The sequence below is a fragment of the Lolium perenne genome, chromosome 4, assembly GCF_019359855.2.
Source record: "Lolium perenne isolate Kyuss_39 chromosome 4, Kyuss_2.0, whole genome shotgun sequence".
Taxonomy (NCBI): domain Eukaryota; kingdom Viridiplantae; phylum Streptophyta; class Magnoliopsida; order Poales; family Poaceae; genus Lolium; species Lolium perenne.
The window spans coordinates 312522678-312541325 of record NC_067247.2 but is presented as its reverse complement, the minus strand read 5'-3'; the positions used below and the strand labels follow the sequence as shown (position 1 = coordinate 312541325).

The 18648-nt window shown below is 46.5% G+C and overlaps 2 protein-coding genes across 2 annotated transcripts; one reads left to right on the top strand and one right to left on the bottom strand.

Annotated features, from left to right (window-relative positions):
• Positions 1 to 3992: 3992 nt before the first annotated feature.
• On the bottom strand, positions 3993 to 8090 carry LOC127296143 (mitogen-activated protein kinase kinase kinase 1). Its single transcript, XM_051326172.2, has 9 exons — positions 6880 to 8090; positions 6298 to 6382; positions 6124 to 6186; positions 5821 to 5978; positions 5537 to 5612; positions 5368 to 5427; positions 4825 to 4932; positions 4438 to 4698; positions 3993 to 4315 (listed from the first exon to the last, which is right to left on the bottom strand). Exons 1-8 carry the CDS (start codon positions 7869 to 7871, stop codon positions 4471 to 4473), a joined length of 1770 nt encoding a protein of 589 aa, XP_051182132.1. The 5' UTR covers positions 7872 to 8090; the 3' UTR covers positions 3993 to 4315; positions 4438 to 4470.
• A 2955-nt stretch (positions 8091 to 11045) lies between these two features.
• LOC139830214 (uncharacterized) lies at positions 11046 to 11627 on the top strand. Its single transcript, XM_071818222.1, has one exon. It carries the CDS (start codon positions 11046 to 11048, stop codon positions 11625 to 11627), a length of 582 nt encoding a protein of 193 aa, XP_071674323.1.
• The last annotated feature ends 7021 nt before the right edge of the window (positions 11628 to 18648 follow it).

Sequence of the window (18648 nt, the reverse complement as noted above, 5' to 3'; positions counted from 1 at the left end):
CGTCTACCGCAGCAACAAGAGCCTCCTCTTGTAGGCTTTGGAATCTCTTCAAGGGTGAGACTCGATACCCCCTCGTTGCTACCGTCTTCTAGATTGCATCTTGGCTTGGATTGCGTGTTCGCGGTAGGAAAATTTTTGTTTTCTATGCAACGTTATCCTACAAATCGAGACCGTGAACTGCAAGAACTGGACAAGAACTGCAAGAAATGGGGACGAACATCTTGCTAAGCGTCAATCCGACCGCTATCCTAACGAAAACCCTAGCAGATCTAATGTGCATGTCGTCGGAAATGCCCGAAAATGACATGTTTCAACAGAACGAGTACGAAGGTGAGAAGGAGGGGTCGTTACCGCCATTCTTCCGGCATAGGACGAGCTCGAGGTCGCGGGCGAAGACGAGATGCCGATGAGGTCTGCGGAGCAGATTGCGGCCGATGTCGAGGTCCTCGGCGCCGACGTCTCCTCCTCCGGTAGCGGTGCTCCTCCCTGCGCCGGTGCGGCAGATTGGTCAGCGGGAGGGGAACCGCCGGGTGATGTGACAGTTTGGGGGAGGTGAGACTGCGGTCGCGAGTGAGAGGAAGGAGAGGAGAGCGGTGAGGCTAATTATGGCGCGTGTTCCCAAAGGGACGGGGCGTCTCAGCCTCCCTTCCCCACGCGTGCAGCCTTCTGGCCGCAACGGGTCTGGCCCCGGAGAAACTGCAATTTCGGCCGTTCCTCCAGGGCCTGTCCCAGGGGTGCTTTGAGAACCGGTTAATGCGAGAACGCAAGCTACCAAACGCGCCCATAGTTGCCGCCTCCACCTGAAGTCGGTTTTATCCTTCTTTGGCTGGTCTTGCTGGCCTAAGTAGGAGTGGAAAACAAATCTATGAGTGAAGTTTTTAATAAAATAAAGCTTCAACAAATTAGCTTAGGTTTTGTTAACCGTGTTTTTGTGGCCTCCACCTAAATAGAGATGACATTATGTATAATAAGTGATCTTCAACACTTTGTTCGATGGGATCTTCTTTTCGGCGTGAGATCGTGCCCTCTAACGACAAGAACTAAGGTTCAAGACTAGGTTTTGTTTTATTTATTTGAATTTCGTGAGAAATTTGTTGTAATATAACCTAAATTTTAAGAAAATTCAAACCATTCATTTAAATGTAAATGTTTTTTAATAATAAAAAGTAGGCTAGAGGCAGCCTCCACAATTCGGTCTGAATATGTGTCTAGCTAACCCGACCTATACATTTCGAGGCACATACACAGACTATGCCCCCCCTACATATAGGAGCGCTGGTGAAGATGCCCTAACGCATAGCGCTGAGCTTCCCTCGCATGATTTATTAGTAAGCACACAGATCTTTTACATTGCATTGGCAAAACTACCAGATGAGTCAACCTCCTGTCGCAAAATTGTACTCCTTCTGTCCCATGAAACATGTTAAAAATTTATCTAAACTAGATGATACCCCGCGCGTTGCTGCGGACACGTATGCGAAAAAGTAAAGAACTGATACATGCTTACTTATAAGAAGCATGGGTTGATAAATTCTTAGTATTATGTAAAAAATATATATACATATTCCTTGACACATTTATGGGTATGTTTATCGACTACAATGCATTTCCCACTTGCATATGAAAATAAAATTTTCATATACAAATTTCCCTTTATAACCAACTGCATGTTACAACCAATTGTAGAAATAATTGTGGCAAAGCTTTTCATCTCTCTGTAAATTCAATATTCATGTGCCTGAACTCGTAGAAGAAAAACTTTGCAACTTTGCATATTGTTCTTTAGAATCTGAAACAAAAGATGGAACAGATATTTGTCCCATACAAACCCGAGGCATGATGATGGTAATATCGTTAGATCACTTTTTCATATGGATAGAACATTACTATCATCTTGGATATAAATTTAACACCTAAATAGCCATGCCAGAACAACATTATTCAAAAGAATAGGTAGAGATCAGCATGGGTTACCTATATATATTCACAAGCGAGTATTTCAGCCTGCCATACTATACAATTTGTGTATTCAAGATAACAATAAACATGACATACTTTTATAGTGAATGAACCATGAAAATTGAGATACACTAACTACACGTGTGTTATGCAAAGATGGTCATGTAATTCATACATGAAGTATATGTGTAGTGTAACCGCGTTAATTAGCGTATATGGAAGAATTGAGCAAAGAGACGTACCAAAAGGCCGCCACTTGAAGTAGGTATTTGTTAACCAATTATTTCATCTAGCCTGCATCTTCAACCACAGAGAATACAAACATCAAAACGAAGCTGAAGCGGCTGAGTGTGTCTAAGGAGATTAATAGACATGCCTTCAGAATTTGAGATTACATTACATGATATATATAACTATAAGGAGTAAGAAAAATACATGTTGATATCTGAACTGATACTTCTCCTTTTGTATGGATATATATAGCAATCGAATAAGCACCCTGCAGAGTTTGCCTTCATTTGCTGCAAAGATTCAACATGTGTAACACCTCGTAAATAATATGTAGTGGTCATGGAAGTGCAAAAAAGATCAGTACACCATAAGCTAGGAGTACATCGTAGAAGCACATTGTTTTAAGAAGATACTTAGACCGGAAGAATTAGCTACAGTACCTAAATCCAAATACCCAGGGACTCCACGAGTATGCAGACGGACGGTCAAATAGCAAGAAGGCAAAGTAATATCCGAACCTGTGAGTAAGCAAACCATCGGTGAGAGCAAAGTATGCAGATCCAGCAGCCCCCATGTTTGGGGGGGGGGGGGGGGGGGGGGGGGGGGTGGGGGGGACAGGAAGCAGGTAGAGTCGTGCAGAGAAGATACGTGAGGGAAGGGCCTGAAGCAGGTAGAGTCGTACAGAGAAGATACCCGCCTCCATGGGTATGGGTACCTATGTATTCGATGGTGACAGCAGTGGCAGGATGGGGGCGTCCAGGACACGAGGACCTCTACTGGGCAAACGCATATGCTCGATCTGGTGCCACCCGAAGTATATATATGAATCGACGAACGACTTGATGTGGGGAGGCGACTCGACTACTTGGGCGGTAAGATGAAGCGATTGGGATCATATGGCAGTGTCATGACCATTAATCGCAGGGACGTTTTAGGTCGCAGCAGCGGAGGAGACATTGCATGTGATTACAACGCCATAATAAGAGGTGTTTTTCTCTTCCAGACGAATGGCCAGCAGTCCATGCACATTTGCTGCGCGAGCCCGCGAAAGGACGTCCAAACCCAGGTAGCATGGACGGCCCACCAAGGGACATCCAACCGAACTGTTTTCACCAGCCCATGAGAAATTGCGGGAATGGATGCAGAGATGAAGCGAGTACACGCGGCCTCATTCATCACTAGGATCACCGTAGATGGATCAACCCAGCTAGTAGATCCAATGAACATAAGAATTCAGGTGATGTGGCTCACTGTGATATCAGTAAAATGGGATCATCTGTTAAAAAAGAGAAGATTTAAATGCATCTAAACATGATTTAATGTCTAGATACATCTAAATTTTGATAAATCTTCCTCATGTGTTTTATGAGACAAAGGGAGTAGTATAGCATCTTCAAGCTTTGCAAGCCTCGTCATAATTTACCAAGATGAGACGATATGTTTTAAAAATAGCCAGACGTTGATGCGCACCATTCTTTTTCTTTAACTACCTTTGGACACTACGCGCTTCTCTTGTTCTACTTTCATTATAGGAATACTGCTAACAACGTCAGAGACAATGATTTTTCTAATTGAAAAATCAAGTACGGACGCAGAGACAGATACCCCACGTCAACAAATAACGCGGCGGAAGCAGAACAAGGCAATAGATGCCAACTGGCGAGCACCCGCCACCAGAAGATTTTCCCTAGGAAAGGCCGTACAATGCAAAGAAAACTTTTGCCGTACCGTGCACTCTTGCTGAGGGTAGCATAGAACAAGTTATACAACAAGATATGCAAATCCAAGCTAGCACTTCATCGTAAGTTCCAAAGCAAACCTCTTCTCTTTTTTAACTCTTTTTGCAATAGGATCAACAAGTGAATCTCATTCCACACCATGACATTGACAGCACGGCATATTTACAGCGTGTCCTTTCCTACTTCACACTACACTCATGCGCTCCCATGCGCATTTGCTCTAATCTCCGGGAAGAAGAATACTAGCCGTATCACAAAAACATCTTCCCCAGAAATATGGTAAAGAATCAAGCAATGTTAAACAAGATGCTACGAGGATGCCGGTGACAATACTGTTTAAAATGATCGTCCTCTTTCCAGCCAGCTCCGAATAATTAGCAAGATATCTGCAGGTAGGATAAGCAGGCACACTAAAAGTCAGATTAACCAACACTGTTAGACAAGAAACATATGGCAACAACGGAGTAGCTGACGGCAACAACGCGTGCAGTCTAGAAGAATAACTTACAGTTCTGCCAGTATGTTACGGTTGTCCTCGATTCTATCCAATCACGCCACGTGTGGATGAATTCGGCCGCGAAGATGTCCTCATAGACCGTACAGACCGGATTGATCTATTCACAAACGGGTGATCCAACAGTTTGGACGCAGAAGGTCTATCTTCTGGGTTTGGTTTTACGCACTTGCTTATGAAATCACGAGCTTCCCTTGAAAGAGTACTTGGAATCGCTGGTGGTTCCCCCTTGCCGATCCTGTATAGGGCTTGGGTCTGCACAAAAAAGTTGCAAGAATCCATGTGAATTTGATGTCAACAAATTATACAAACAGGAAACAGCAGACCTCTTGGAACCAGCACTGTAATTCAAAATTGCAAGAGATAGTACTGATTACTCACCCATTCCAGATCAGGATAGGGAAGTTCACGTGTCAACATCTCTAGGACCGTGCAACCCAGGCTCCATATATCAGCTGCAGGTCCATACGTCTTCTTGGGATTGACGACCTGACAGTTCAGTGTGTCCACTTAGAATAATGGAGCAGGGTATGGACATATCATACATGTCATTATGCTTATGCCAAGTATCTTGTCAATACAAAAACTATGACACGCCAACCAACCAATTTGTAACTCAAGTCATTAATCTGCTAGGATCAAAATTTATCGACTGAACTAGATGCTTCATAGTTGTGAATGAGTGGTTAATGACAACACTAAAAGGTCCAAGCAAAGTAAGCCAACTGAACTGGTGTAGTATAAAACTCCAAAGCTGTACTTCAGTACCTCAGGACACAACTCAACACTATTCATTTCACCGTCAACAGTTTACCACCCTTTACCTCTGGATCATACTACTACTCATGAATCCATGAATTGTGCCAAGGTAAACAAGCAATTCAAACATACACTAATCTGATCTTATAGAGTGTGGTGACATACCTCAGGTGCCATCCAATATACAGTTCCTTTGCATGATTTAAGGACATTGAGTTTGCTAGCCTGAAAGACATTCCATACAGCAATGTTAGATAGATAGTCCATGGGATAACTTAACAATTGAAATACCAATAATCAAATTATGCAGGGCGTTGCAAGAAAGTAAACGGACCTGCTTGGCAAGTCCAAAGTCTGCAAGTTTCACAGATCCATTCGCATGTACCAGTATATTGGCACATTTGATATCTCTGCAAGATGACATTTTATTAAATTAAACTCAATGTGTAAAAGCACATGGAGATAACACATGATTCCTCAGGGCTTGTCATCAATGTGAACTAAGGTGGTCATTATTTTAGAAGGCAAGAACAAAATCAGTGATCTAATTGATCTTATCCAGATGCCAAACGAAAAACTAATACATCATTGATGCATGATGTAAGGTAATTTTATTACCTATGAACAATGTCTCTCTCATGGAGATAAGTTAACCCGTTCAGAATTTGTCTTGTATATGCCGAAACATGAGTATCTCGCAGGCGGTACTTCCGATACAAAGACACGAGAGATCCTTGAGTCACTAGTTCAAGGAAGATGTACAGTTTTGAGTCTTCCTGCGACAGTCACACAGTTGATGGTTGTAAGCATCAAAAGAATTGAGTAGATAGAAACCTATGATATTTATATACAGCACAATAGCACAAGAGTGCCTTCAAAAACTGAATGAAGTGTTGCATGATTGGAAGATCAGAAACTTACTTTGTCAGTTCCGTAATAATGCACTATATTCTCGTGTTCAAACTGACTCAGGAGTGCAATTTCCTGAAAAGTAGAACAAATTTATACGATGCCGGATTGAAGATACAAGGAAACAACTCATAAAATACTATGGCTCTGATGTTATCAATAGAACAAACGTCCAATTAAACCAACCTGCTCAAGCTGAAAAATACACTGCTGAGCATTGCTCCCTTGATCATGTAAGGGCACCTCCTTGACCGCGAAAAAGACGCCTTCACTGTGAAGCATGAAGCAGTATACCATTAGATGAAGAAAGAGAAGCAGCTGGGACATTGCTAAAGGCGCTCATCTCCAGAAGATAAATATCCCTCTTATTAAGTATACCACATAATTCAGAACCCATAATGACTGAGAATGTTTAACAGCTGGAACAGATGTGTTGTTTAGGTTGTTGAAGATGGTTCAATTACTATTATCAGTACTCCATCCGTTCCCTTTTAATTAACTCTGATTTATTTTGTAAGAAATACGAGTTAATTATAAGGGAACAGAGGGAGTGTGTGCTATGCACTATGTCTCAAGAGTTAAAACTAGAGCCAGTGGGCTTCTAGTCAGGTAGAGGATCAGTTCTAGACTTCTAGTACGAAACTTAGGTTAATCACGGCTTCCAGATGTACTTGTACTCTACCCTATCTTAAGAGTTGGACCAGACATAGCAACTTGAGTTCAAGCACAACATTAACAACCAGCATACGAGTGAGTTTGAGAACTTACTCGCTGATCCCCTCGTATACGGTCCCAAAGGATCCGCTCCCGAGGAGCATGCCCCGGCTCCATGACCGGATCTTCCTCTTGAACCTGCCGTTGGGCGAGATGTAGAACATGGGGTCGGCGGTCTCGTCGTCGTTGGTGGTGGATATGGAGGACATGCCGGTGAACTCCTCGGAGGTGTCCCCGAGCCTGAGGTCGTCCAGCGTGAGCACCTCCGCCTCGTCCTCGTCCTCCTCGGCGTCCTCGCATCCAAAATCACGAGCGGATCTGATGGGCTGGGCATCCTCTGGCGCGAACGATTGGAGGATGTCCCAGGTGGAACCGGCCAGGCAGGCTTTGGGTAGCCGCGCCATCGACGGCGGTGGCTTGAGCATCGTCGGCTGCGGCTTGAGCGTGACGGGCGGCGGGCGGACGCCCTTGATCCCGCCCACCTCGGAGGCTGGTTTGCTTGGCCGGGAGGTTGGATCCAGCCATGCGGGCCGTGATGGTGGTTCAATTGGCTCGGTTTTCTTAGCCGGGAGCTCGAAATCAGCGGCAAGAGAGAAGGCGGGGACCTCGGCGGGGTCGGGGCGGAGCGGGGACTCGCGCGGTTGCGGGCGGTCGGGCTTGGAGCGGGCGGAGGGGGAGGTGGAGGCGGAGGAGGAGCGGTATGCCTTGTGCGCCTCCCAGTCGGTGACGGAGATGGCGAAGTCGTCGGGGCCGGAGAGGCCGAGGTTGCGGCAGAGGAGCTGGACGTCGCCGCCGCCGTCGCCGCTGCCGCCGATGCGGAAGCTGGAGAGGTCGACGGAGCAGGCGAGCGAGGTGGTGGCGGAGGAGGCCCGCGGCGGGGGCGGGGAGGAGGGCGGGTAGCTGCAGTAGAGGTCCTGGTCGTACTGGTAGGGGATGTGCTTGGACGCGTTGCGGCGCTCGAGCCGCGGGCCGCTGCGCCGGGACGAGCCGCGGGAGGAGCCGCCGGAGGGGGAGGAGGCGGCGGCGTCCTGCGCGGGCGGGCCCATCAGCGGCGGCTGGTCATGGGGAAAGGGGAAAAGCGAGAGACGGAGAGAGAGGGGGGAGGAGGGCTTGTGGCTTTGGGGATAGGAGTGGAGGAGGACGAGACGGCAGGAAGGAAGCTGGCTGAGTGGTGATATTTTTTCTCTAGCCGCGAGGATTTCTCTTGTATTTTTGGTGGGTGAGGTGGAAGAGGAGACGGGCGCGCTGCCGCATTGACTCGCACCTCTTTGTAGCTGCTTTGCTCCGCCGCTCCTGCGGTCGGGTGCCCGGCGGGCCACTCCAGTCCCGACGCTGACAAACGGCGGCCTCGGCGGTCGCGGTCTGGCAGGCTGGCAGTGGCAGCGGCGCTGTGCCTTTCGGTCGCCGGGGAGTGAGCGACGGCGAGGCTACTTCTCTTCTCTTGGGTTGGAATGGTAGCGGCGCTGGCGTGTGGGCAGACGTCTGTTTTGAGCGGAACGGTCGCCCTCCTCCTCCGACCGCCTGCGGGTGCGCCTGGCTGCCTTGCGTTCTCACTCCTCCTGTCATGTTTTTTTTTTTTGTAATATAGGTAACTACTAACACTAGTGCCTAAAAATTTCTCTAAGGTTCAAAACAAAGAATTTTATCGATGTAAATGTTAATCATAGTTCTGGTTTTGTTTGGCGCTTCACTGGTCTGTATGGTGAACTAAGATGGCAGGCGAATCCTCTCCCTAGCAATCGCTCGCTTGAGCGATCGGTTTTTGTCGGCGCGGAGCGCTCGCGCGAAAGCGCGAGTCAGTTCCTTTTTTATCACGTAGTGTTTTAATTGTGTTCACACGTGTTCACACTAACAACTTGTATTACTACTTAGCAAGTTGCATGCAGCCAAGAGCGTTCACACTACATGCATGCACATGCAGAGAGCATCTCATGGATTTGCATCTAATGAGCCAACTTTTCAGCACACTTTCATAAGTTGTTGCATGCATACACATATCATCTCACTCTTTTTTCTTCAGCACGAGGCAGACTCTCAATTCTCTTTTTGCAATTCCCTTTTGGGTTTTATTTTCGTACGGTAATTCATATTTAATGGGGTCCTTTTGCAATTCCCTTTTTCGGGTCATTGGTTTTCAAGGGGGAAAATAACGGGTGGGAAGATCCACTTGCTACTCAAATTAAGTATTGTTTTAAGTTGTAAGCTAACAAAAGTTGCTAAAATATTTCTAAATGAAATTAACTTTTTTGGGTTGCTAGGTATTTATATTTACTGTTGATAAATAACGGGGCACCGGGTTGATAACTTCTAAACAAAAAAAGAGTCGCTACATATTTTAAATTAAATTAAATTTTGAGGGTTGATTTTTATTTATATTTACCATTGATAAATAGCGGGTCACCGGATTGATAGCTTGTAAACTAAAAGAGAGTCGCTAAAATATTCTAAATGAAATACTTTTTAGGGTTATTATTTATTTATATTTATCGTTGATAAATAACGAGGCACCAGGTTGATAGCTTGTAAAATAAAAAAAATGTTCGCTAAAATATTCTAAATGGAATACTTTTTAGGGTTGGTAGTTATTTATAATTACCATTGATAAATAACGGGGCACCGGGTTGATAACTTGTAAACTAAAAGGAGTCACCAAAATATTCGAAATAAAATTAGATTTTTAGGGTTGGTAGTTATTTATATTTACTGTTTATAAATAACAGGACACCGGGTTGATAGCTCCTAAACTAAAAGAAAAATCGCTAAACTGTTTCAAATAAAATTAACTTTGGGGTTAAATTTTTTATACATGTTACCGTTGATCACTCAAGTATGGAGGGTTCATTATTCAAACAGAAAGGATTGATAACTTTTAGCCCGAAAAAACGTTTCTCGAAACATATCAACATGGGTGCTAGTTTTGAAGATCTCGTCGAGACGGATTTATTGGTGAAAGCGAATCTTAATTTGGAGTTGTCGTTTGAAAGTTAAAACGTTTTGAATTTTCAAATTTGGAAAAGATTCCGCTAACATCAGCAGATTCGTCTATTTTGTGCATGCATGCAGAACTTTTTCTCAATAGCCTGCATCACGTTGATAATCTTATACATTTACCGTTGATCACTCAAGTACGGAGGCGTTGATTATTCAGATAGAGAGGGTTGATACTTTTAGCCCGAAAAAAAGTTTCTCGAAACATATCATCATGGGTGCTAGTTTTGAAGATCTCGTCGAGACGGATTTATTGGTGAAAGCGTATCTTAATTTGGAGTTGTCGTTTGAAAGTTAAAACGTTTTGAATTTACAAATTTGGAAAAGATTTCGCTGACATCAGCAGATTCGTCTATTTGTGCATGCATGCAGAACTTTCCCTCAATAGTCTGCACCAGGTTGATAATTTTATACATTTACCGTTGATCACTCAAGTACGGAGGGGTTGATTATTCAGATAGAGAGGGTTGATAACTTTTAGCCCGAAAAAAAGTTTCTCGAAACATATCAACATGGGTGCTAGTTTTGAAGATCTCGTCGAGACCGATGCATAGGTGAAAACAGATCTTAATTTGGAGTTGTCGTTTGTGAGATAAAATGTTTTGAATTTTCAAATTTGGAAAAAGATTCCGCTGACATCAGCAGATTCATCTATTTTGTGCATGCATGCAGAACTTTCCCTTAATAGCCTGCACCATGTTGATAATTTTATATATTCACCGTTGATCACTCAAGTACGGAGGGGTTGATTATTCAGATAGAGAGAGTTGATAACTTTTAGCCCGAAAAAAAGTTTGTCGAAACATATAAATATGGGTGCTATTTTTGAAGATCTCGACGAGACCGACTCATAGGTGAAAACAGATCTTAAATCGGAGTTGTCGTTTGTGAGATAAAATGTTTTGAATTTTCAAATTGAGACAGATTCTCGTTTTACGTCATCAGATTTGTTCCCTTCTACATGCATGCAGAACTTTCCTGAAATAGGATATACTACAGTCCAAAACGTTCCTAAAATGGAAAAAAAATTATGTCCTAAACCGATCGCTCAATTTGTTTTGAGCAAACGATCGCTAGCTAGGGTAGCCCGATGGCAGGATAAGCATATTACATGGCAGATCTTGAGGGACTTGCATGCTCAAGCAAATTACCCGTGGCTAGTTATGGGAGACATGAATGAAATCTTATATCCCTTTAAGAAAGAGGGGGGCAACCCTAGGCCAGAATACCTGATGCGGAATTTCAGGGATGCTATCAATGACTGTAACTTAGCTGATTTTGGATACACCGGCAACAAATTCACTTGGCACAGAGGTCTCATTAGAGAAAGATTAGATTGGGCGTTAACTAATGGTGATTGGAATATTCAGTTTGGTGATGCAGTGCTTCAAAACCTGGAATATAGCATATCAGATCATAGGCCAATTTTAATGACTTTTGATTGTGCGGGTGTTACTGAGAGAACTGGGCCAGCGATGCTCCGTTTTGAGGCCAAATGGCTGAAGGAGGCCCATTTCAAGGAAGTGGTCGAGGAGGCTTGGGAGCAGGTGGGTGTGCGAGTTCAAACAGGTTCTCTAGCGGGAAAACTGGCTATTGTACATGACCTGGTTCACAAGTGGGACAAATCAGTTCTACAAAAAACAAAAAGGAATATTAAGAATGCTCAGAAAGAAATGGAAAGAGTGGTGAATGGTCCGCTGAATGATGAGACTCTTGAGCAACAAAGAGAACTAGCAAAGGAAATTGAGTCACTCTTGGAGAAAGAGGAAATACATTGGTCCCAAAGAAGCAGGTTAAATTGGTTCCAAGCTTGAGATAAAAATACTTCGTATTTCCATAATTTTGCTAGTGAGAGAAGGAGGAAAAATAGAATCAATAAACTAAAGGATGATGGGGGTAATTGGGTGGAGGGTCACTCTAATTTAAACCCCATGATATCTCAATACTTTGCAGGTATGTTTACTACGGAGATAGATGAGCCTGATCCGGAAGTATTGGAGAAGGTAATGCCAAAGGTCACTGCTCCAATAAACGAGCAGCTCATGAGACCTTATGGTGTAGACGAAGTCAAGAAGGCCTTGTTCTCTATTGGAGATTTGAAGGCTCCAGGAGGAGATGGACTGCATGCGGTTTTCTTCAAGAAATACTGGGATTTTTTGGGCACTTCTCTAACAAAAGAAGTCTTAGATGCAATAAATGAAAAAATTATACATGATGGCTAGAATGATACGGTGATTGTCCTTATTCCAAAAGTGGAGAGCCCGGAGAAAATATCCCAATACCGGCCTATTAGCCTATGCAATGTGCTATACAAGGTAATATCAAAGATGATTGCTCTTCGCCTTATGCATATTCCTGATGATGTTATTTCTCCGGTACAAAGTGCTTTTGTCCCTGGTAGACTAATTACTGATAATGTTCTGCTGGCATAGGAGAGTTTACATAAAATCAAAAATAAGAAGAAAGGTAAATGGGGCTATTATGCAGTAAAACTTGATATGCATAAGGTTTATGATCGTGTCGAATGGGTTTTTTTTTTTTGGAGAAGATGATGATCCGGTTGGGATTTCATGAAGATTTTGTGGCACTCCTTATGGCGTGTGTTCATTCTGTCACATATAAAGTCAGATTTAATAATCAAGAGATAGAGAAATTTGTGCCCCCTTTCACCCTATTTGTTCTTACTTTGTGCAGAAGGGCTCTCAAGTCTTCTGGCTCATAGAGAGGAGGTTCGTGGCATAGAAGGTGTCAGGGTTTGCAAATGCTCCATCAGTGTCGCATTTACTCTTTGCTGATGATTCCCTTATCCTTATGAAATCTGACATGAGTAATGCAACCTCATTGAGACAGGTTCTTGACCAATACTGCGCAAGTTCAGGGCAACTAGTGAGTGAATCAAAATGCAGCATATTTTTTAGTCCAAATGTGGATCCTGATGTGAGAGCTGAAATCTGTTCTGAGCTTAACATTTTGACAGAGGCAATTTCTGGTAAATATCTAGGTCTCCCTGCTCTTGTGGGTGTGGATAGATCTGATAGCTTTTTATATTTACTGGAACGTATTATCAAGAGGATAGAAGGATGGAAAGAAAAATTCTTGTCCATGGGAGGTAAGGAAATACTGCTAAAAGCTATTATCCAATCCATCTCTGTCTATGCTATGGCTGTGTTTAACATCCCAAAGAAGCTCTGTAAGGAGATGACAGATGCAATGGCGTCTTTCTGGTGGGGAGATACTGAGAAGAAGAAGCGGATGCATTGGATGGCATGGTGGAAATTGTGTGTGCCCAAGAAAATGGGAGGGATGGGTTTCTGAGATTTACATGCTTTTAATCTTGCCATGTTAGCAAAGCAAATCTGGAGACTTGTTACTAAACCCGATTCTCTTTGTGCTCAAGTCCTGAAAGCCAAGTATTATCCAAATTGTGATATCCTTAAAGCTGGACCGAAGAAGGGCGCCTCATTTACTTGACAAAGCATCATGGCGGGTCTAAGAACTTTTAAGAGGGGGTGTATTTGGAGAGTTGGAACAGGTGAAAAAATAAACATCTGGTTCGACCCGTGGATCCCTCTAAGCCATGATTGGATGGTTCAAACACCAAGGGGTCAAATGTTGTTGAGAACTGTTGATGAACTAATCAACCAGGATACAATGCAATGGGATGAGCAGATGCTTACTGACAATTTCAATCCAATTGATGTATCCAGGATACTTCGGATTCCCTTGAGTGAGAATGTGGAGAATGTGGATGAGGACTTCGTTGCCTGGCACCTAATAAAATCATATTCTTTTTCGATGAAGTCTGCTTATTATTTGGAATGGAATCACTGTAATGGGAGAAGGCTAACTAGAGCGGATGAACAAGGACATCATCTCTGAATCCAGTTTGGGATATTCTATGGAAAGTGAAAATACCAAGCAAAATCAAAATCTTTGTATGGAAGGCCCTTCATGGTACAATTCCTGGTATGGCAATTCTAGCAGACAGATATATTCCTGTGTCACCATAATGTCCGGTTTGCTCTCAAGGTCCTAAGGACATTCTCCACCTAATTTTTTCTTGTAGAGGACCAAGCGGCCTGGTGAAGGACGAGCCCGTCGATGAGTCCGACGAGCGCGTCAAGCAGGAGGTCGTCACCGACGACATATACAACTTTCACCAGTACTACGACACCTCCGGCTGCCGCAAGTACTTCTAGATTAGGTTTAGTTTAAATTTAGTCGAATCTCGTTCGAATCTATGTAATATATACCAAGTTTGGATGAATTTAATCGAATCTCGCTCAAATTTAAAATTTCCGAAATTTTGTTTCGGGGACGCTGGGGAGCGATGTCCCCCAAACGCGGCACGAATAAAACACGTGCTCTAAACGCTCAATCAGCACCATTTTGGGGATGGTTTGAGGAACGCGACTGGAGATGCTCTAAAAGAAGTTAACGAGCAGGTGTTGAAACTTGGTAGGTTTCGAGAAAGGTATCTTCTTAGGCTCACCAACAACGTTGTACATTGCATGCATCCCTGAAGATAAAACCGGAACAGCAGCGATCACCAAAGAAATGCAACACGAAACCTCTAAGTCGACGGAGGAAACAACATCACCTTTGTGCCCACCGTACTTAGAGCATCTCCAGCTGCGTCCCCCAAACCGCGTCGGATCGAACGTTTGGGGGACGTGTTTTGTTCGTGCCGCGTTTGGGGACGTCGTTCCCCAGCCGCGTCCCCCAAACGCCTCCCCCAAATGAATATTGGTGTACGAAAATAAAGATTTTCATTCAATTTTGATTATATATTACAAAGTTTGAATGAAAACGGCTAGGTTTTATCTAAACCTAGCCTACTGACCACCCGACGGTGCGTTCGACGGCCCCGCCCCGTCGTCGCCTCCCCTATGCTGCAGCTCCTCCTGCGCGCGCCTCCTCTCCTTGCGTTCGGCGGTGGCCCGACGGCTCCGCTCCCGCCGCGCGTCCTCCTCCGCCCTCCCCTGCTGCGCCGCCTGGAGGGAGAGCTCGACGGCGCGACGAATCTGCGCCTCTTCGCGGGCACGGGTGTCGTCCTGGAGCTTCTTCTCCGAATCGAAGGACTCGACGAGCGCGCGTTGCTGATCAGCCGTCTCGTCCGGGTGTGGTCCGTCGTCGTCGGATCACTTGAACTCGTCGTCGTCCTACACCTCGGTCTCCTCCGCCTCGGCCTCCTCCTCCTCCATTGGCGCATCGTCCTCCACATCTGTTGGCGCCTCCATCATCGCCGCCGCCAACTGGTCCGCCCGCCTCCCCCAGATAGCCGCCAGCGCCGCCTCCCGCTGCTGACGCTCCTCCGCCGCTGGCGCTCGATCGACTCCCGCCGCCGGCGCTCGATCGACTCCCGCTGTTCTCGGTATAGCGCCTCCCGCTCATCGCGCTGGCGCCGGCGCTCGTCTGCCCACCGCTGCTCCATCTCCTCCCAGTACCGGCACCGTCGTGCCTCTTGTCCCGTCGAGGCGTCGAACGCCGCAACGGTGTCGCACTCTTGCTCGTGCCACGCTGCTGCGGCCCGCGGCCTCGCCGGCGGCGGGGCCATGGGCGCGAACGCCGCTAGATCCGCCGCTGCGCCGCCTCCCGGCTGGCGGCGGGCTCTTTGCTCCATTGCCTCCCGCCGCTGCTGACGGTGTGCACGCCACCGCTCTTCCCTGGCCGCGGGGTCGGTGTCGACCTGCGTTTCCGGGACTGCAAGTGGAGGAGACGGCGGTGGAGGGAAGTGGCCAGCGCCGGGGCGGTTCGCCATTGCCACTGCTGGTGGAGGAGACGGCGGTGGAGCGACGAGGGTTGTGTTTGTTGCCGGCGGGGTGTGGTGGCTAACATTGAGCCGGGAGACCTTTTATAGACGCCGGCGTCGGGAAGAAAGCACGGGAACAGGCGAGAAGAGGCGGGAAGATCGCGCTGGAACGGGCGGTGGCGTGCGAACGCCGGCGACGCGTGGAGGCTGCGCAGCACCGACGAGACGTCTCGCCTGCCCCTCCATCGCCATTAAGGCAAAGATGTCGCCGTGTGTCACTGCGCGCGAATGACTTCCATCGCGAGGTAGGCGACGGTTAGGTTAAAATTAACTGTGCCGCTGACGGGTCGGCCCCGCCACTCCCCGCCTCGCTTTTCGTTGTGTCCGGCGTCCCCGGAGCGTCCCCTGTGGGACGGGGACGGGCTCGGAGCGCCGGACACCATATCGGGCCGCGTCGGACAAAAATGGGCTTTGGAGAACGCGGCTGGAACGGTTTTTTAGTCCGGCGCGCCCCAAATTGCTTTAGGGACGCTTTGGGGGACGCGGCTGGAGATGTTCTGTAGGGCACACACCGTCGAACGGACCGTTGAGCTCTAAGCTACTTCTTTCGATCCAAATTAATTAACTTACCTTCTTCTAGATACGTAAGAACATCAATGTGTGCTGGTCTCCTAAAATGATCGCTTTACATTCTTTTACCGTGAGGTTTTTGATGGGCCTCGAAATAGGCTTTCGCTCCCTTATATTAATATAGCAACCACACGGTACAAACATGCTGGGACCGCAGCACAATCAGGCCCAAAAGAAACGAAAGAGAAAGAAAAAAGGTAAAAAATGCCGACACCGGTAGCTCGACAAGAACGATGACAACCCCGCAACCGCTGCATCCTCCGTAGGATTCCCACCACACTCCTAGCACCTTGAACCGCTGCATACCAAAACAACACCTTCAACAAGGAGAACAACGACGACGCCGCTGCTGTCCGGAGAACTCATGGGGTTTCCCCCGGTACACGGAAGGAAATGGAGAGGGGGTACATCCGACGCCCTCCAAGAAGGCAAGGCGGCACCCTCAGGCGCCACCGCGTCAGAGTCGGATGAGCCGACATGGATTTCTCCCAACCCCCAAAACCACCATCCTGGACGATTAGAAGAGCTCCCCCCAACCTATCGCCCACCAACACACGCCCCCACGGTCTTGAAGTCCTCATCGCTGTCTCGTCGTGGACACCGGCGCAAGGCCTAGAGGGGGAAGAGGGAGATAGCAGGGCCCGGGGTAGCACACCACTACCGGTGGGAGGGAACAACCTCCACCTGACGACCACAACCTGCGGTCTTCACAAAAAACGTCCGCATGTCCGTATGCGTCTGCCCCTTCTCCACCGGCAGGGACGCATTTATTTGACCGCATGCGTGATTAGAGAGGAGAGAGAGGAAAAGATTCTGTTTGTGTAGCTAGGAATAAACGCATGCGTGATTAAAGGAGGAGAGAGAGGGCTGCATGCAGCCCAACCGGACACAAGCGGACGCGCGGACGCGTCCACAGAGACGCATTCCTAACGCATTCCACGTTTACGTCAGGACGGACACTGCGGACGTTTTGCGTCGCCCCGCTGGAGAGCGTTTTTTGTCCGCGCAGACGCAAATGGACGAAAAACTTCCGTTTGCCCGGTGGAGATGCCCTCAGTGCTCACTGCTCGCTGGAGCTTCCGTGTGTCCAGCTGTGGCCATTGGAGCTTCTCGCCGCCGTCGAGATCTGGGAAGGCTGGCAGCCCCACAACGGCACAGCAGCACGGGGCCCTGTGTGCCTTTTGGTCGCGTTGGAGGAGTCTACTGCTTCTCTTGGTTTGGACTTGGAACAGTCAGTGTGCTGGCTTGTGGGCAGGTCTCCGTTTTGAGCGGAACGGTCACCGACTCACCGTGCTCGGACTGCATGCGTCTTGCTCCTCCCGCGGCCGCCATGTAGGAAGGCCGGCAGTACGTGTCTTCCCGCGCCGGTGGTTATGAATCTTACCTAGTATTAGCACGTGAGTGCATAGCTTAATCACACACTGTCACATTCCACTTCAGAACTGTAAGTTATGCAGGCCTCAGATAATTCAACTGCAGCGCAACACGTATTTTTTTGACAACTCTAACCCCAAGTGAAAACTAATTCCATATCTGACTCTGCGTCAGAACTATTTCGAAATCTAACCTCTAAGTTTGTGGCCAACGAGGATGAAACCGGAATTATGCATGTCGGCGCTGAAGAAAAACAACACGGAACCACTCTTGGGAGTTCGGCGCCTATGGCATTGGCACATACCTCACTTTGGCGTCATGCGGCTTGGCGCCGACTTGCTTCGACACTGCTTCTCCTTGACGTCGACCTGCATAATTTAGCTCCATTCTCGATCGTGTTGAACCTAGCGCTCAGAGTTTGCCAAAAGGGTCACACGAGGAATTAGTTTCGCCTAGGGGTCATATTTGTCAAAAAGAAAAAATATCAACAATGCAGTACCACCATATGGTACATCGTGTGGTAGAGAAAAGAAATCATTTTTTTCACGACTTCCAAGTTTTGAAATTTGAGAAGTTTCCTTGAAAAAAATGAACATTCCCTAAATGGTCTGGAGCTTTTCACGGTCTTTTCACTCCTACATAAGACAATTTCAATAATGCTCGCCAATATGAACTTGTAGGGAGGGACACCCATGCGGCCATGCCAACCTCTCTTAGAGCATCTCTAGAATATGTTGTATAATTGGATACCACTTATTCATGGTTATATGGCACCTGTTTTAGTGTTTTAGGGCACCTTTTTTTTTTTGCTTTTCCAGGTGCCCTATTTTAGGGCACTACTGGTCCAACAGTAACCTAGGGCACCGCGGCCGCGCCACATGCCTCTATCTCTTTGCATATATGCATACATATGTCAAACAAATAATATGATAGCTGATCTAAAATAATTTCAAACAAATAAAACTTAAATAGTACTTATAACTAGGGAGTGGCGTTTTGGCTCCCGGGGGCATATGCTCCCGGTTTTTAAACTTCATTTTAAATGCACTTTTAAAATGTTGAAAAATTTGAACATAAAA